This window comes from Gorilla gorilla, chromosome 15 (genome assembly GCF_029281585.2).
Source record: "Gorilla gorilla gorilla isolate KB3781 chromosome 15, NHGRI_mGorGor1-v2.1_pri, whole genome shotgun sequence".
NCBI classification, from domain to species: domain Eukaryota; kingdom Metazoa; phylum Chordata; class Mammalia; order Primates; family Hominidae; genus Gorilla; species Gorilla gorilla.
In genome coordinates this window covers 19,354,145-19,373,891 of record NC_073239.2, presented here as the reverse complement: position 1 = coordinate 19,373,891, position 19,747 = coordinate 19,354,145, and the positions used below count along the sequence as shown (strand labels likewise).

The following is a 19,747-nucleotide window of genomic DNA, read 5'->3' as shown; positions in this document are numbered from 1 at the left end:
TATTATCAGACCTTTAAATTTTTGCTTTAAATTTTTTAGGGGTATGAAGTGGTATCCCAGTTTTGCAGTACCTATTATTAAAAATAATATTTTATGAATTGATTAATTGATATTAATTCAGTTTATTGAGTAGTCCTTACAGTAATAATTACTTATGGCTTTTATTTTTGCTAAAGGTATACATTTGTCCTTTATTTTCTATGATTGATTGTGCGCTTTATATATTTTGGTAGCTCTGGTTGAAGAAGTGTATTTTGCGCAGAAGGAACGTGATGAAGCTGTTATGTCTAGACTGCAATTAGCCATTGAGGAGAGAGATGAAGCAATTGCACGAGCCAAGCATATGGAAATGTCTCTAAAAGTGTATGTACACATTTAAAACTCTGTATGATATTAAGAACACTTATAAAAGGCATGCTTTAGGTGGTAGTTACATATTTAAAAATGTGACTTATGCTTATGTGTTACACTAGGAAATTGCATGTCTCCAGTCTTTTTCTTTTTTTCTTTTCTTTTTTTTTTTTTTGAGACGGAGTCTCGCCCTGTTGCCCAGGCTGGAGTGCAGTGGCGCAATCTCAGCTCACCGCAACCTCCGCCTCCCGGGTTCAAGCGATTCCCCTGCCGCAGCCTCCCAAGTAGCTGGGACTACAGGCGCCTGCCACCATGCCTAGCTAATTTTTTTTTACTTTTAGTAGAGATGGGGTTTCACCACATTAGCCAGGATGGTCTCGAACTCCTGACCTTGTGATCTGCCCACCTTAGCCTCCCTAAGTGCTGGGATTAGAGGTGTGAGCCACCGCGCCCGGCCTCTCCAGTCTTTTTCTAAAACCTTTGGCATGCTAGTTTGCCTGTAAGGAATAGCAGTCAGTTTAAAAAAAGAAAGAAAGAAATGCACATCACTCTCAATACAATTACTTTCTTTATTTCTTCATAGTTTTGTTGTTCCTTCATATGTGACTCATCTTTTTATTATCTCCTCTTCTCCTCATTATCACTTTTAAAATTCATTTCAGCTATCTGAGTCTTTCACTGCTCTCTGCTTAATATCCCTGTTCCTGTTCTTTACTGCTTTTTACTTGCAGTTTTTTTAGCTTTGTTTTTTAAACTTGAGTGATACTTGAATAGGGTGGAGCCTAAGAATCTACATTTTTTAAAGCAACCCAGGTGATTCTGATAGGTAAATGATGGACTACACTTAGAGAAACAATGCCCTAGAAATATGTACTTTTCAAATTCTAATGTACAATCCGACCACTTGGGGGATCTTGTCAGAGTGCAGATTCTGGTTCATTAGGCCTGGGTTGGGACTGGAGATTCTGTCCTTATAACAAGCTCCCAGATGTTACACATGATGCTAGTCTAAGGAATATGCTTTGGGTAGAAAGGCCCTAGAATATCTAGAAATATGTTACCTGTACAGATAGATAGAATCCAGTAATCTAATATTTAATGATCAATCAGCATACTTATGGCATGTTTACTTTGTCCAGTGTTGTACTAGGCTCTGTGGAGGAACAGAGTAAAGTACTAATTAAAACATGGTTCACTGGGGAGACAAAAAGCCATAAATAATTAATAATATGTGTCCAAGTTGTGATTAGGTAATATTTGTTTTTTGTTTAGATTAATGGCTTCATTTTTTTTGAAGATTGATAGGCTCATTATACAGCATTAAACTCACTGAAAAAAACAAATCAAGAAACAAAAAAATTCACCTAAATTCCACAATGCCTATTCCAAAATAACCATCTTTATCTATAAGGAAATATTATTTCAAATATTTTCTCTTACATACCTAAACATCATTACCTAGAAGGATAGATGGCTTGGGGTTGATTGGAGGTAGCCATAAATTAATTGGATAAAAATCAATTCATTCTCTATATGTTGTTGTATTTGAAAAGCAGTGTAATGTGGAGACTAAGAGCACAGATTCTGAACCCAGTCTATCTTTGAATATTGGTTCTGCTGCTTCCTTGCTGTATAGCGATGGACAAATTACCCAAAGTCTTTAAGGCTCAGTTTTTTTGGTCTACAAAATGTATATAATAGAGCAGGTTATGAGGACTTACACAGGTTGTCATAAGGACTAAATTACTTGTTGACTATATATGTATATATGTAAAATATTTTATATATATTTAAAAATATATATATATGTATGGGTTGGTTGGTTGTTTAGAGACAGAGTCTTGCTATATCACACAGGCTGGAGTGCAGTGGTGCAATCAGAGCTCATTGCAGACTTGAACTGGGCTCAAGTGATCCTCCTACCTCAGCCTCCCAAGGAGCTATGACTACAGGGACTTCAGGCACATGCCACCATGCTTGGCTGATTTTTAAAGTTTTTTGTAGAGGTGGGGTCTCACTGTGTGGCCCAGGCTGGTATCAAACTCTGGGCCTCATGTGATCCTCTCACCGTGGCCTTCCAAAGCACTGAGATTACAGGCATGAGCCATTGCACCTAGCCAAATCACTGAATATTGAAAAATATGTGGCTCATAGTGGGTGCTAGGTAAGTATTAACTTGAATTTAAGAGTAATAGTCAATTGAGGTGAAACTGAAGAAAATTTTGAACTTCATGCAATATTTTCTCTCAATAAGCTATATTAATTTTCTAAACGCTCTTCTAATATTAACAAATGAGACTGAAAAAAAAGGTGTTGGAGTCATCAATTTTTTTCTTTTTCTTTTATTTAATCTATATTTATTTTTTAAAATTGAATAGAGCCAGGGTTTCGCCATGTTGCCCAGGCTGCTCTCGAACTCCTGGACTCAAGCAATCTGCCTGCCTCAGCCTCCCAAAGTGTTAGAATTACAGGTGTGAGCCACCAGGCCTGGTCAGAATTTTCTCATAAATTGTTTCAATTGACAATATCATGTGACTCTCAAGTATGAATTGACCTTAAAAGAAGAAGTTGAAGTAAAATTAATATAAGTAGAGAGTTTATTGGGGCCAAGCTTGAGGATTGCAGCCTGGGAGCTCAGATTCACGTTGCCCTGAAATACACTTCTATTAGCAGGAGTTAAGAATGGACTTTTATTAATTGTTTTCTTTTTTTAAGTTTTTGAGGTTTTTTTTGGTTGTTGTTTTGTTTTTTAATAGAGATGGGGTCTTGCTGTGTTGCCCAGGCTGGTCTTGAACTCCTAAGCTCAAGCAATCTGCCCACCTTGACCTCCCAAAATGCTGGAATTACAGGTCTTAGGCACGGCACCTGGCCAGGAGTGAATTTTTAAATGCAAAAAAAGAGAGACAGGGAGTGGGCTGATACAAAGTTTGTCAGGAACTGTAATTACTTTACAAGAAATAACATTAATTAGTGATTGGCTATACATTGTTAAGCTATAGGTTGTGGGGTCATAGTGTCTGGTATGGCATTATTAGGTTAATTTATAGCTACTTGTGGCAATAGCAAGCAGTTTGAAGAGATGAATAGAGGCCGGACATGGTAGCTCACACCTGTGATCTCAACACTTTGAGAGACTGAGGTAGGAGGATTGCTTGAGTCCAGGAGTTCAAGACCATTGTGGGCAACATAGTGGGATCCTGTTTCTACAAAAAAAATTATTTAAAAAATGTAGCCTGACATGGTGATAAATGTCTGTAGTCCCAGCTACTTTATAGGCTGAGGTGGGAGGATCGCTTGAGCCCCAGAGATGGAGGCTGCAGTGAACCTATGCACTCCAGCATGGGTGACAGAGCAAGATCCTGTCTCAAGAAAAAAAAAAAAAGATGAATACATAGCTCAGAGGGTGGCAAGTAGGACATGATTGCAGTCTCGTTTTCATTCTTTCTGGGCCTGATAATTAAAAGGGCTTGCATTCCTCAGATAAAAGTTCTTTTCTCATATGAAAGAAAGAAAGAAGCACTTTAAAACTCTGCTTTTTTCATTATGAATTTCACATTAAAAAATCTATAAAAGTTGTATTCATTTCTATAGCCACGTTAGTTTTTATAGCCAAAGTGTGCCCTGTTGTTTAATCTTAACTTTAAAAGGATTGAATAATCATTGCTGGAAGTTTTATTATAGATGGCATTTTTATCCCTGAATTTTTTATTGTGAGGAATCCCTGGGTGTGTCAGTGGAAACAGAAACACAAACTCAATGCGCTTCTTTTCTCTTATTCAACACAACAGTCAACACAGAATCCTTTTTTGGCCAAATGTGTAGTTATTTCCTCCACACACCAAGCAAGTAATCAGTTCTGCAGTGGACACCAGCTGAGTGTCCTCCAATTAAATTCTGACACTACCTGGAAAAAGCCTCAGATCCCATAGGTTGAGGGCTCAGTCCCACAAGACTGGCCCTGCTTCAGACAAAAATCGTTAAGTCCAGGCCTCTGAAACTTCTAACTGACCAGCTTCAAGTTAGTGTTCATACAGTCCCCTCTTTGGGTTTGATTAATTTGTTAGAGCAGCTCACAGAACTCAGGGAATCTTACTTACATTTATTAAGAAGGATATGACAATGGATACAGATGAAGAGATGCAGAGGTCAAGGTATGGGGGAAGAGGTGCAGAGCTTCCGTGCCCTCCTTGGGTACACCACCCTCCAGGAACCTCCACATGTTCAGCTATTAGGATGCTCTAGGAATCCTGTTCTTTTGGGCCTTTTATGGAGACTTCATTACATAGGCATGATTGATTAAACCATTGGCCATTGGTGATGAACTTAACTGCCAGGTCCCTCTGCAGAGGTTGGGGGTTGAAGCTCAAAGTCACAACGTTTTAATCATGCAACCCTCTTCATGACCAGCCTCCATCCAGAAGGTATCTAAGGGCTGCCAGCTATCAGTTAATCATTAGCATACAAAAAGACATCACTTTGGAGATTCCCTGTAGGTGAGGAAAGGGGTGGAAGGGTGGAATGATGACCAAATATATGTTTCACAATATCACAGCAGGTGAATGAATTTCACTTTCAAAGGAAGAGCTCATAAATACCTTATTCTCTGATTTAACATGCTTCAAATTGGCTGGGTGTTATCCTTGTTTTCAAATTTTTTGTGAATATAATTCTTGAGTCAAATATCCTTTTATTCTAAACATTGTAAAAATGTTACTCTCTTGTCTTCTGACATTGTTTGCCTGAAAAGAAGTCTTGACAGATTCCCCATCCCCTTGTGTGTGTGGGTTTTGTTTGTTTGTTTGTTTTTTGAGAGAGAGTCTGGCTCTGTCGCCCAAGCTGGAGAGCAGTGACGTGATCTCGGCTCACCACAACCTCCGCCTCCCAGGTCCAAGCTATTTTCCCACCTCAGCCTCCCAAGTAACTGGGACTACAGGTGAGTGCCACCACACCTGGCTAATTTCTGTATTTTTAGTAGAGATGGGGTTTCACCACATTGGCCAGGCTGGTCTGGAACTCCTGACTTCAAGTGATCCTCCCGCCTCAGCCTCCCAAAGTACTGGGATTACAAACATGAGCCACCGTGCCCAGCTGTGAGTGTGTGTTTGTCTGTCTTTTTTTGTCAGATACCTGAAGGATTCATCCTTTATTCTTAAAGTAGGGCTGAATCAGGGCAATTGTTCATCATTCTTTAATAAGGTTTTAGGGACCACAGCATGCTTTTCAAAGGATTATTTGATTCTTCCTTTATTTCATGGAAATTTTACCTTTTTTAAAAAACTTAACTTTTATTTTAAGTTCAGGGGTACATTTGCAGGTTATTATATAAGTAAACTTGGGTTGTGGGGTTTTTTTGTACAGATTATTTCATCACCCCAGTATTAAGCCTAGTATCCATTAGTTATTTTTCCTGATCCTCTACCTCCTTCCATGCCCCACGCTCCAATAGGCCCCAGTGTCTGTTGTTCCACAATATGTGTCCATGTGTTCTCATAAGTTAGCTCCCACTTATAAGTGATAACATGTGGTATCTGGTTTTCTGTTCTGGCATTAGTTTGCTAAGGATAATGGCCTCCAGCTCCACCCATGTTCCTGTGAAGGAAATGATCTTGTGCTTTTTTATGGTTCCATACTATTATTTCATGGAAATTTTACTTTCTAAAGAAGTTTTTTTTGTAGAGATAGGGTCCTGCTATGTTGCCCAGGCTGGTCTCAAACTCCTGGCTTCAAGCAATCCTCCCTGCTTGGCCTCCCAAGGTGCTGGGATTATAGCTGTGAGCAATCACAACTGGCTCATGAAAATTTTAGGTCTACAAATGTTTTGGTTTTCTACTTTAGAGACTCCAGATATACTTATATGGGACATTTTTGTCCTTACGTGTTATCTGTTCAATAATGATTAATATTTTAATCTGCTTTTGCATTGACTGTGATGATTGCAAATCTTTCCTTTATGTTGGTAATACCAGTTGTCATTGTTCTTTTCCATGGTCTTTCTAATTAATGTATGTAATGTTATTTATTTGTTTATTTTTGATTCTCAACTTACTTCCTTAAGTTTTATATTTCTCTTTTCACTTTATTGTGTTAGCCCCTTCTCTTTTATTTTATTGAAATGATTTTCTTTTCTTTTTCTTTATAAAATGCCAACCATGGGTAGGAAAATTTTCTTCTTTCCCTTGTGTCTTATTTCATTCATGCTGCCGCAATAATAGAGTATCTGGGACTAGGTAATTTATAATGAACAGAAATTTATTGGCTCACAGTTCTGGAGGCCTGAAATCCAAGATCGAGGTGCTGGCATCTTTCAAGGGACTTCTTGCCAAGTCATCACATGGTGGAAAGCAGAAGGGCAAAAAGAGGCAAAAGGGAGCTAAACTTGCCCTTCTATAATGACATTAATTCAATCCATAAGAGAGGAGCCTAGTGGCCTAATCACCTCTCAAAGGTCTTACTTCTTAATAGTATTACAATGGCAATAATTTTTTTTTTTTTTTTTAGAGAAGGAGTCTCGCTCTGTCACCCAGGCTGGAGTGCAATGGTGCAATCTCGGCTCACTGCAAGCTCCGCCTCCCGGGTTCATGCTGTTCTCCTGCCTCACCCTCCTAAGTAGCTGGGGCTACAGGCGCCTGCCACCATGCCCAGCTAATTTTTTGTATTTTTAGTAGAGACGGGGTTTCGCTGTATTAGCCAGGATGGTCTCTATCTCTGGACCTCATGATCCGCCCGCCTTGGCCTCCCAAAGTGCTGGGATTACAGGTGTGAAGCCAAGCCACCACGCCCAGCTGGCAATTAAATTTTAACATGAGTTTTGGAGAGGACAGGCATTCAAATGATAGCACATTGGTTTATGATTTCTTGTTTTATTATGAACTAGTTTCTTTTGCATGTTTTGTGTTGTATTTGTGGTGTATTCATAGTTGTCACATCATTTCTTTGCATCTTGCTCATACTTGAAATAGGCAATTTTGTCAAAAACTTTTAGCAGAACAGAATGGTACAAGTGAATTTCCTTAATAAACTTTTTTTTTTTTTTTTTTTTTTGAGGAGTCTTATACCTTGCTGTTGTTGCCCAGGCTGGAGTGCAGTGGTGTGATCTTGGCTCACTGCAACCTCTGCCTCCTGGGTTCAAGCTATTCTCCTGCCTCAGCCTCCGGAGTTGCTAGGATTATAGGCACCTGCCACCAGCCCCGGCTAATTTTTGTACTTTCAGTAGCGATGGGGTTTCGCCATGTTGACCAGGCTGGTCTCAAACTCATGACCTCAGGTGATCTGCCTGCCTTGGCCTCCCAAAGTGCTGGGATTACAGGTGTTAGCCACCATGCCCAGCCTAATAAACATTTTATTTTCAGGTCTGTTTGCCTTCTTTGAGCTGCCATTTCTTGGCAAGGCATTGCTCTTGCTACCTTTCTATATAACCCTAGGGCAATGGGATGGGAATGGAGTTTGGTAAGACCTCTGTGGGACTGTATGCTCCTTTTGCTAGAGGTTCTGTCTTCTGCCTGTGGGATTTTGCTTGGTGCCAAGCATTAAGGGTTCATGCTATCTAGCCTCTCTATACGTATCCTAATTTCATGGGGATATTGCTTTTGGGCTTTTATTTGTTTCACTATTGTAGTAAAACATAGCCAGCCTTGATTCTTGCTTCCTCTGTACAGATTCTTAGGTAATAAGGCTTTTCTTCATGAAAAGTTTTTCTTACTTTTCTCTGGGCTGTCTACTCAACTCATTCTCAGATTATTTCTAAGCTGTGAGGTATCAGTGAAAAATTCTGTTTTGTTAGCTCACTATCTTCCCAACACCTGTTTCATAGGTAATCTAGCCAAAATAATCATCTTTGCACCCTGCACCCCCTCCCTATTTTAAAAAATTACTACATGGAGCCAAGAGGGCTGAATAGGAACAGGTCCAGTCTACAGCTCCCAGCGTGAGCGACGCAGAAGACGGGTGATTTCTGCATTTCCAACTGAGGTACTGGGTTCATCTCACTGGGGAGTGCCGGACAGTGGGTGCAGGACAGTGGGTGCAGCGCACTGTGCATGAGCCAAAGCAAGGCAAGGCATCGTGTCACCCAGGAAGCGCAAGGGGTCAGGGAATTCCCTTTCCTAGTAAAAGAAAGGGGTGACAGATGGCACCTGGAAAATTGGGTCACTCCCACCCTAATACTGTGCTTTTCCAATGGGCTTATCAAACGGCACACCAGGAGATTATATCCCACACATAGATCGGAGGGTCCTATGCCCAGGGAGCCTCTCTCATTGCTAGCACAGTAGTCTGAGATCAAACTGCAAGGTGGCAGCGAGGCTTTGGTGGGGGGTGCCCGCCATTGCTCAGGCTTGAGTAGGTAAACAAAGCGGCTGGGAAGCTCGAACTGGGTGGGGCCCACCACAGCTCAAGGAGGCCTGCCTGCCTCTGTAGGCTCCACCTCTGGGGGCAGGGCACAGACAAACAAAAGGCAGCAATAACCTCTGCAGACTTTGAAGAGTCTGTCTGATAGCTTTGAAGAGAGTAGTGGTTCTTCCAGCACGCAGCTTGAGATCTGAGAACAGGCAGACTGCCTCCTCAAGTGGGTCCCTGACCCCGAGTAGCCTAACTGGGAGGCATCCCCCAGTAGGGGCGGACTGACACCTCACACGGCCGGGTACTCCTCTGAGACAAAACTTCCAGAGGAACGATCAGGCAGCAGCATTTGCAGTTCACCAATATCTGCTGTTCTGCAGCCACCACTGCTGATACCCAGGCAAACAGGGTCTGGAGTGGGCCTCCAGTAAACTCCAACAGACCTGCAGCTGAGCGTCCTGACTGTTTGAAGGAAAACTAACAAACAGAAAGGACATCCACACCAAAAACCCATCTGTACGTCACCATCATCAAAGACCAAAGGTAGATAAAACCACAAAGATGGGGAAAAAACAGAGCAGAAAAACCGGAAACTCTAAAAATCAGAGCGCCTCTCCTCCTCCAAAGGAACGCAGCTCCTCACCAGCAACGGAACAAAGCTGGATGGAGAATGACTTGACGAATTGAGAGAGGAAGGCTTCAGAAGATCAAACTAGTCCGAGCTAAAGGAGGAAGTTTGAACCAATGGCAAAGAAGTTAAAAACTTTGAAAAAAAATTAGACGACTGGATAACTAGAATAATCAATGCAGAGAAGTCCTTAAAGGACCTGATGGAGCTGAAAACAATGGCACGAGAACTACGTGCTGAATGCACAAGCCTCAGTAACCGATGCGATCAACTGGAAGAAAGGGTATCAGTGACGGAAGATGAAATGAATGAAATGAAGTGTGAAGAGAAGTTTAGAGAAAAAAGAAAAGAAATGAGCAAAGCCTCCGAGAAATATGGGACTATGTGAAAAGACCAAATCTACATCTAATTGGTGTACCTGAAAGTGACGGGGAGAATGGAATCAAGTTGGAAAACACTCTGCAGGATATTATCCAGGAGAACTTTCCCAATCTAGCAAGGCAGGTCACTATTCAAATTCAGGAAATACAGAGAACACCACAAAGATACTCCTCAAGAAGAGCAACTCCAAGACACGTAATTGTCAGATTCACCAAAGTTGAAATGAAGGAAAAAATGTTAAGGGCAGCCAGAGAGAAAGGTTGGGTTACCCACAAAGGGAAGCCTATCAGACTAACTGCTGATGTCTCAGCAGAAACTCTACGAGCCAGAAGAGAGTGGGGGCCAATATTCAACATTCTTAAAGAAAAGAATTTTCAACCCAGAATTTCATATCCAGCCAAACTAAGCTTCATAAGTGAAGGAGAAATAAAATACTTCACAGATAAGCAAATGCTGAGAGATTTTGTCACCACCAGGCCTGCCCTACAAGAGCTCCTGAAGGAAGCACTAACCATGGAAAGGAACAACTGGTACCAGCCACTGGAAAAACATGCCAAATTGTAAAGACCATCAAGGCTAGGAAGAAACTGCATCAACTAATAAGCAAAATCACCAGCTAACATCATAATGACAGGATCAAATTCACACATAACAATCCTAACCTTAAATGTAAATGGGCTAAATGCTCCAATTAAAAGGCACAGACTGGCAAATTCGATAAAGAGTCAAGACCCATCAGTGTGCTGTATCAGGAAACCCATCTCACATGCAGAGACACACATAGGCTCAAAATAAAGGGATGGAGGAAGATCTACCAAGCAAATGGAAAACAAAAAAAGGCAGGGGTTGCAATCCTAGTCTCTGATAAAACAGACTTTAAACCAACAAAGATCAAAAGAGACAAAGAAGGCCATTACATAATGGTAAAGGGATCACTTCAACAAGAAGAACTAACTATCCTAAATATATATGTACCCAATACAGGAGCACCCAGATTCATAAAGCAAGTCCTTAGTGACCTACAAAATGACTTAGACCCCCACACAATGATAATGGGAGACTTTAACACCCCACTGTCAACATTAGATCAACACGACAGAAAGTTAACAAGGATATCCAGGAATTGAACTCAGCTCTGCATCAAGCAGACCTAATAGACATCTACAGAACTCTCCACCCCAAATCAACAGAATATACATTCTTCTCAGCACCACACCACACCTATTCCAAAATAGACCACATAGTTGGAAATAAAGCACTCCTCAGCAAATGTAAAAGAACACAAATTATAACAAACTGTCTCTCAGACCACAGTGCAATCAAACTAGAACTCAGGCTTAAGAAACTCATTCAAAACTGCTCAACTACATGGAAACTGAACAACCTGCTCCTGAATGACTACTAGGTACATAACAAAATGAAGGCAGAAATAAAGATGTTCTTTGAAACCAATGAGAACAAAGACACAACATACCAGAATCTCTGGGACACATTCAAAGCAGTGTGTAGAGGGAAATTTACAGCACTAAATGCCCACAAGAGAAAGCAGGAAAGATCCAAAATTGACACCCTAACATCACAATTAAAAGAACTAGAGAAGCAAGAGCAAACACATTCAAAAGCTAGCAGAAGGCAAGAAATAACTAAGATCAGAGCAGAACTGAAGGAAATAGAGACACAAAAAACCCTTCAAAAAATCCATGAATCCAGGAGCTGGTTTTTTGAAAAGATCAACAAAATTGATAGACCACTAGCAAGACTAATAAAGAAGAAAAGAGAGAAGAATCAAATAGACGCAATAGAAAATGGCAAAGGGGATATCACCACTGATCCCACAGAAATACAAACTACCATCAGAAAATACTATAAACACCTCTACACAAATAAACTAGAAAATCTAGAAGAAATGGATAAGTTCCTGGACACATACACCCTCCCAAGACTAAACCAGGTAGAATTTGAATCTCTGAATAGACCAATAACAGGCTCTGAAATTGAGGCAATAATTAATAGGTTACTAACCAAAAAAAGTCCAGGACCAGATGGATTCACAGCCGAATTCTACCAGAGGTACAAGGAGGAGGTGTTACCATTCCTTCTGAAATTATTCCAATCAATAGAAAAAGAGGGAATCCTCCCTAACTCGTTTTATGAGGCCAGCATCATCCTGATACCAAAGCCTGGCAGAGACACAACAAAAAAAGAGAATTTTAGACCAATATCCTTGATGAACATTGATGCAAAAATCCTCAATAAAATACTGGCAAACTGAATCCAGCAACACCTCAAAGAACTTATCCACCATGATCAAGTGGGCTTCATCCCTGGGATGCAAGGCTGGTTCAACATACGCAAATCAATGAACATAATCCAGCATATAAACAGAACCAAAGATAAAAACCACATGATTATCTCAATAGATGCAGAAAAGGCCTTTGACAAAATTCAACAACTTCATGCTAAAAAGTCTCAATAAATTAGGTATTGATGGGATGTATCTCAAAATAATAAGAGCTATGTATGACAAACCCACAGCCAGTATCATACTGAATGGACAAAAACTGGAAGCATTCCCTTTGAAAACTGGCACAAGACAGGGATGCCCTCTCTCACCACTCCTATTCAACATAGTGTTGGAAGTTCTGGCCAGGGCAATCAGGCAGGAGAAGGAAATAAAGGGTATTCAATTAGGAAAAGAGGAAGTCAAATTGTCCCTGTTTGCAGATGACATGATTGTATATCTAGAAAACCCCATTGTCTCAGCCCAAAATCTCCTTAAGCTGATAAGCAACTTCAGCAAAGTCTCAGGATACAAAATCAGTGTTCAAAAATCACAAGCATTCTTATACACCAATAACAGACAAACAGAGAGCCAAATCATGAGTGAACTCCCATTCACAATTGCTTCAAAGAGAATCAAATACCTAGGAATCCAACTTACAAGGGATGTGAAGGACTTCTTCAAGGAGAACTACAAACCACTGCTCAATGAAATAAAAGAGGATACAAACAAATGAAAGAACATTCCATGCTCATGGGTAGGAAGAATCAATATCGTGAAAATGGCCATACTGCCCAAGGTAATTTATAGATTTAATGCCATCCCCATCAAGCTACCAATGACTTTCTTCACAGAATTGGAAAAAACTAAAGTTCATGTGGAACCAAAAAAGAGCCTGCATCTCCAAGTCAATCCTAAGCCAAAAGAACAAAGCTGGAGGCATCATGCTACCTGACTTCAAACTATACTACAAGGCTACAGTAACCAAAACAGCATGGTGCTGGTACCAAAACAGAGATATAGACCAATGGAACAGAATAGAGCCCTCAGAAATAATGCCGCATATCTACAACTATCTGATCTTTGACAAACCTGAGAAAAACAAGCAATGGGGAAAGGATTCCCTATTTAATAAATGGTGCTGGGAAAACTGGCTAGCCATATGTAGAAAGCTGAAAGTGGATCCCTTCCTTACACCTTATACAAAAATTAATTCAAGATGGATTAAAGACTTACATGTTAGACCTAAAACCATAAAAACCCTACAAGAAAACCTAGGCAATACCATTCAGGACATAGGCATGGGCAAGGACTTCATGTTTAAAACACCAAAAGCAATGGCTACAAAAGCCAAAATTGACAAATGGGATCTAATTAAACGAAAGAGCTTCTTCACGGCAAAAGAAACCACCATCAGAGTGAACAGGCAACCTACAGAATGGGAGAAAATTTTTGCCACCTACTCATCTGACAAAGGGCTAATATCCAGAATCTACAATGAACTCAAACAAATTTACAAGAAAAAAACAACCCCATCAAAAAGTGGGCGAAGGATACGACAGACACTTCTCAAAAGAAGACATTTATGCAGCCAAAAAACACACGAAAAAATGCTCATCATCACTGGCCATCAGAGAAATGCAAATCAAAACCACAATGAGATACCATCTCACACCATTTAGAATGGCAGTCATTAAAAAGTCAGGAAACAACAGGTGCTGGAGAGGATGTGGAGAAATAGGAACACTTTTACACTGTTGGTGGGACTATAAACTAGTTCAACCATTGTGGAAGACAGTGTGGCGATTCCTCAGGGATTTAGAACTAGAAATACCATTTGACCCAGCCATCCCATTACTGGGTATATACCCAAAGGACTATAAATCATGCTGCTATAAAGACACATGCACGCGTATGTTTATTGCGGCACTATTCACAATAGCAAAGACTTGGAACCAACCCAAATGTCCAGCAATGATAGACTGGTTAAGAAAATGTGGCACATATACAGCATGGAATACTCTGCAGCCATAAAAAATGATGAGTTCATGTCCTTTGTAGGGACATGGATGAAGCTGGAAACCATCATTCTCAGCAAACTATCGCGAGGACAGAAAACCAAACACCACATGTTCTCACTCATAGGTGGGAATTGAACAATGAGAACACAGGAAGGGGAACGTCACACACAGGGGACTGTTGTAGGGTAGGGGGAGGGGGGCGGGATAGCATTAGGAGATATACCTAATGCTAAATGACGAGTTAATGGGTGCAGCACACCAATGTGGCACATGTATACATATGTAACAAACCTGCACGTTGTGCACATGTACCCTAAAACTTAAAGTGTAATAATAAAAAAAAAAATTAAAAAAATAAAAAAATAAAAGTTACTCTACGACATCCTACTTTCTTTACCATTTGGTTAAGTTGCATATTATGTTCATGAGTCTATATGATGGGATAAGTAGATTTTGGTGTTCGGATTTCACTGTGCCATCTTTACTTGGAATTCCAATTTTTTAGATATTTTTTAAAAAGTGTAGAATAGTTTTATATTTCTAGAACAGTTGTGAGGATCATGCAGATAGTTGCTGCATAATCCTCACCCATTTTCTCTTACTGTTAACATCTTACATTACCATGATACTTTTGTCACGGGGAGAATTCAGTATTGTTACATAACTATTAACTAAACTGTATACTTTCTTTGGATTTCACTAATTTTTCTCAAATATCCTTTTTATGCTCTAGGATCCTATGCAGGATTGGATTTAGTTTGTATGTCTCCCTAGCCTGTCCTGGGCTGTGACATTTTCTCTAACTTTTCTTGTGTTTAAGACCTTGATAGTTTTGAGGCATATTGATCAAGGTATTTTACACAGAATGTTTCTCAATTTGGGTTTGTCTCATGGTTATGTTGGGTTTATGAGATTTTAGGATGAAGACTGTAGAAGTGAGTGCCATTTTCCTCATGTCATTTGAAGGTTATATTCTCCTAATAGGATTTACTACCAGTAATATTAACCTTGATCATCTGGCCAAGATATGGTTTGCTAAGTTTCTCCACTGTACAGTTACTTACCTCCATTCCTTTGTTCATACTCTACTCTTTGGAAGTAAATCACTAAGTACAGTCCATACTAAAGAATGAAGATGGGAGGTTGTTGAGCCCCACCTCCTGAGGGGAGAATACTTACATACATTATATGTAATACTTTAATACAGGAGATTTGTCTCTTTTCCCATTTATTCATTTATTCAGCCATTTGTGTCAGTATGGATTCATAGATGTTCATTTAATACTTTGGATTATAATCTAATACTATGTTATTTATGTTGTTGCTTGAAATGTTCTACCTTTGTGGATTGGAAGCTCCTTCAGGTTAGCTCCTATATTTCTTTGACATGTCCCCATTCCTTTCTGTTATTTGTTTTTGTTTTGAGATGGGGTCTTGCTCTATTGTCCAGGCTGGAGTGCAGTGGTATGATTACAGCTCACTGCAGCCTTGACCTCTTGGGCTCAAGCAGTCCTCCCACCTCAGCCTCCCCAGTAACTGGGACTGCAGGTACTCACTTGGCTAATGCCTGGCTAATTTTTAGAAATTTTTTTAGAAATAGAGTCTGACTATATTGCCTAGGCTAGTCTCAAGCTCCTGGGCTCAAATGATACTCCTGCCTTAGCCTTCCAAAGTTCTGGAATTACAGGCATGAGCCACTACACCTGGTCTCTTCTGATTTTTGAACATTTTCTTTTTGGCATGGCAGAATGCTCCAGGGTCACCTTATGTAAGGATGTATAGAGCTGTGCCCCTCCAGTAGATTCAGTCATTCCTCCAAGGAACTCTAGATCCTTTTATTGGAAAATAGTATTAGAAACCAAGATCTGGGTATGGGCTGTGCCCTTTGTTGGGGGAGTATGACTACTTCTAGACCCTTTCTGCAGACAGAGTAGGAAATACACACACACATATATATATATAGTAGTATCTTATAGTATATATATGTGTGTGTATATATATGTGTGTGTGTATATATATACACACTAACTGATGTATACACATCTGTATATATACTATATACACTAACTGATGTATACATACACATATCTCTTATTTATGCATCTATCCATTTGTATCTATATCAAGCTAAACATGAGTTCACACTGATGTTCTTAATTCTAATCCATTACCACACTGTTTATTCTAGCCTTCCCCTTTTGTTCATCTGTAAATTACTCTACCCAATGGTGACAAAACTGGCCCCCACCAACCACCATCTATTTACTTATTTGTTGAAACCCAGTATACATTATAACTCTTTCTGAATCATTAACCTGTACCTCCATGAGAAATAACTTTAGCAATGAGAATATACTATGTATAGTTGTTTTAGTGTTTAGGCTTATAGTTTCAAGACACCATTTTCCAAAATTACTTAAATTGGCCCCTTCCTCTGCCCCACCTCTTTAAGTTAGTTTAGGCCATATTTTTTAATGTAATTGGAGTTATTTATCGTAGTCTGCATTCTATCCTAGTGTCCTTTGATCTCCTAGTTGGTTTCTTTGGGTGCATACATTAAGATTCACTATGTGCTGTATATATCTGTGGGTTTTGACAAATGGGTAGTATCATGTATCCAAATTAGTTCTGCCACTTTAAAATCCCTACTGCTTCTTCTACTCAAATCTTCCTCCCTCCCCAACTCTGTGGCAACTACTGACCTGCTTTCTTCCCTTAATAGTCTTTCCTTTTTTAGAATGTCGTATGAATGGAATCATACAATATGTAGCCTTTTCAAATTGGCTTCTTTCATTTAGCAGAATGCATTCATGTTAATGCATTAATTTATGTAATGTTCTTTTTTTCTTGTTGAATAGTATTCCATTGTATATCACAGTTTTTGATTCATTCCTTTGTATAAAGGACATCTTGGTTACTTCTATTTTTGGTGATTTTGAGTAAAGTTGTTCTAAGTATTCACATACAGGTTTTTGTCTGGACATGTATTTTCAAATCAGTTGAGTAAACCCAGTAGCAATACTGCTGAATCATAAGTTAAATCTATGTTAATTTTACAAGAAACTGCCAAATTCTTTTCCAGAGTGGCTATACTAGCAATGAATCAGAGTTCCTGTTGCTGTATATCCAAGGAATATACAAGCATTTGGAACTATTGTTTTTGTTTTGTTTTGTTTCTTGTTTTGGATGTTAGCCATTCTAACAGGTGTGTAGTAGTATCTTAGTATTTTTATTTGCATTTCCCTGATGACAAATCATATTGAGCATCTTTTTATATGTTTATTTTTCATCTGCATATCTTCTTTGGTAAAGTGTTCAGGTATTTGATAGTTTTTCAAATTGGATTATTTTTTCCTTGTTTAAAAGAGTTGTTTATATTCTGGATATAAGTCGTTTATCAGATATGTGGCTTGCAAATATTCTAGTCGATGTCTTGTTTTTTTGAGTCTCTTAGTGTGTTTGGCAGAACACAAGTTTTAAATTTTGATAACACTTAAATTTTGATAACATCAAAAAATCTTTTTTTTTTTTTTTGCTTATGGACATTCTTGTATTCTACCACCATTTGTTGGAAAGGCTGTCATTTCTACATTAAATTTCCTTTGCACCTTTGTCAAAAATAAGTTGACTATATATCTGTGGGTTAATTTCTGAATTTACTATTCTGTTTCATTAACCTATATGTTGATCCCTTTGTCAATATCACATAATCTTGATAGTGAGTCTTGAAATCAGGTGTAGTCTTCCAACTTTGCTCTTTTATTACAGAATTGTTTTGGCTATTCTAGATAACCTTTTTACAAAATTTCAGTAATATAGTCATTAAAACTTTAGAACTCTTCTTTGGAGATTTGCAGGTACTATAATGTTCAATTTATCAGGCACCAAACAGTGGTATATTATATTTACATGCAATTTATGTTCATAAATTTTATTACATAAATCAGTCACCAATTTTATTCATGAGATTTGCTTCTAAAAAGATTTTTATGCTTTTAAAAAATCAAATTGACCTCCAAAAGACAACAAATCAATTTTTCATAAAATGTCACAACTCTTTTGAAGTAGGTATATTCATGTTTTACAGATGAAAGAAGCTTAGAGGGCTAGACTACTTGGCCAAAGACTCAAAGTCAATCAATTACACATTGTCAGAATGTCTACCTCAGATTTACACAGGCAACTCAAACTTAGCATATCCAAAATGAAACTTATTAATTCATTCTTAAAACCTGATCCTCCTCCTTAATCCCTTATTCTGATCAGTGTTACAACCGTCTGCCTACATATCCAAGCCAAAACTTCTTCCTCAGAACTTCTATTAAACTGATATTTTATTTGGTTTATTCTCTCTCTTTAACTAAAATATTTAAATTTAGCCTATCATTCTTCCCTATTTTTTACCCTTCATTGCATATCTACTTTAATTTATACATTTATTTGTTACAGTTTTTTATTAAAGTATATTGAAATTAGTGTTCCTTGAGACAGAATCTTTTTCATTTTGTCTTTTAGAGTATTAGTATTAAGGGAAGAATGGGAATGGGAGAAAAGGAATGCATTCAATTCTCAGGCTTTTCTTTTTAATTCATTCAGTAAATATTTATTGACTATACTGTGTCAGGTACAGTGCTAGTTGCTGGGGACACAGCATTATGGTCAAATTGACTTAAGTAAATAAGTAAGTAATCATATAAATGCTTAAAACAATTAACAGTTAATCTGAAGAATTTTTGGTTCCTAGAAACAGCTTACAAGAGGGACTCCTTCTGTATCAGAGTCTAGGAGTTCAGGTAGTGGGAAGAGTCAGGGAAGGCCACACATACCAAGCAAGAAAAGCAACAGCAACAACGAATATTATGTCAGCATAGTATCAGATGGTTCTATGAGGTTCTTTTCTCTTCTGCTGAATCTATAGGTTCTGAACCGTCAAGAGTGTGTTTTAGACTACATCTTGATAACAGGACCAATGCATAACTGTTTTTGCTTGACTGAAAGGTATATTTGGGGGCATCGAGTATACGATAGAATTATATAAATTGTTCACATCTTTTAAAAAAATTCCTAATTTTTTCTTCCTATAATCTTCAGATCCTTTGTTGTCTTTTTTCTCTCATCTGCTTTGCTACTTCTGATCTACATTGTATCTCTGTTACAGTGTCTGCTTTGTCTTATTCTGCCTCTCTCTGCTTTTCTTTACCCCTTAGCTTTAATGCTTTTTCTCTTTTTAGGCTTTTATCAAAAACTAGGGAAAAAAATAAAAAAGGATTCAAGTTAAAATTACCTACATATACGTACTCTGATACACGTTTGCATTTGTATACTTCAGCTTTTCAGATCATGATACCTTTTTTTCAGTCTCTTTGCTATTGTTGGTACTTTTTTAACATGTTAAGTGTGGTGGTATGTAGAAAATGAGAGAGAATAAAAGCAAACAAATCAGAATTTTCTGATTAGAATAAAAGCCAACAAATAAGAATTTTCAGAAAAATGTGAAATTTGTTTATCATTGGAGGTCAACGTTTGGCATCTTAGCATTGAACAAGGTGAACGACTGTAGTTTCAGAAAAGAAAAAGGTGATATTGACTGATTTAGGGATAAATCAAGAAATGCGACATTTCACACATGGATCTTTTCACGTAGAGTGCAAGGATGTCAGTCAGAATTTGCATGGTATAGGAAATCAATTGAAACTTGAGCCCATAGACATTTACTTCAGCAAAATTCTTACTAATTATCATGACTAT

At 38.6% G+C, this 19,747-nt stretch overlaps 1 protein-coding gene and 1 long non-coding RNA gene across 29 annotated transcripts in view; one reads left to right on the top strand and one right to left on the bottom strand.

Annotated features, from left to right (window-relative positions):
* MIPOL1 (mirror-image polydactyly 1) overlaps window positions 1–19,747 on the top strand; it is a 363,261-nt gene that overhangs the window by 86,694 nt on the left and 256,820 nt on the right. For all 28 annotated transcript variants that reach the window (XR_002008607.4, XM_019039995.4, XM_019040000.4 and 25 more), the window contains one exon: window positions 234–363. Coding sequence is in view for 27 of the 28 variants with exons in the window: in XM_019039995.4 (XP_018895540.4) it covers window positions 234–363 (130 nt within the window). In the remaining variant the exon portion in view is untranslated. The remainder of the gene's footprint in view (window positions 1–233; window positions 364–19,747) is intronic.
* Window positions 1–19,747, bottom strand: part of LOC129526519 (uncharacterized) — a 43,138-nt gene that overhangs the window by 17,928 nt on the left and 5,463 nt on the right. The gene's annotated exons all lie outside the window — the stretch shown is intronic.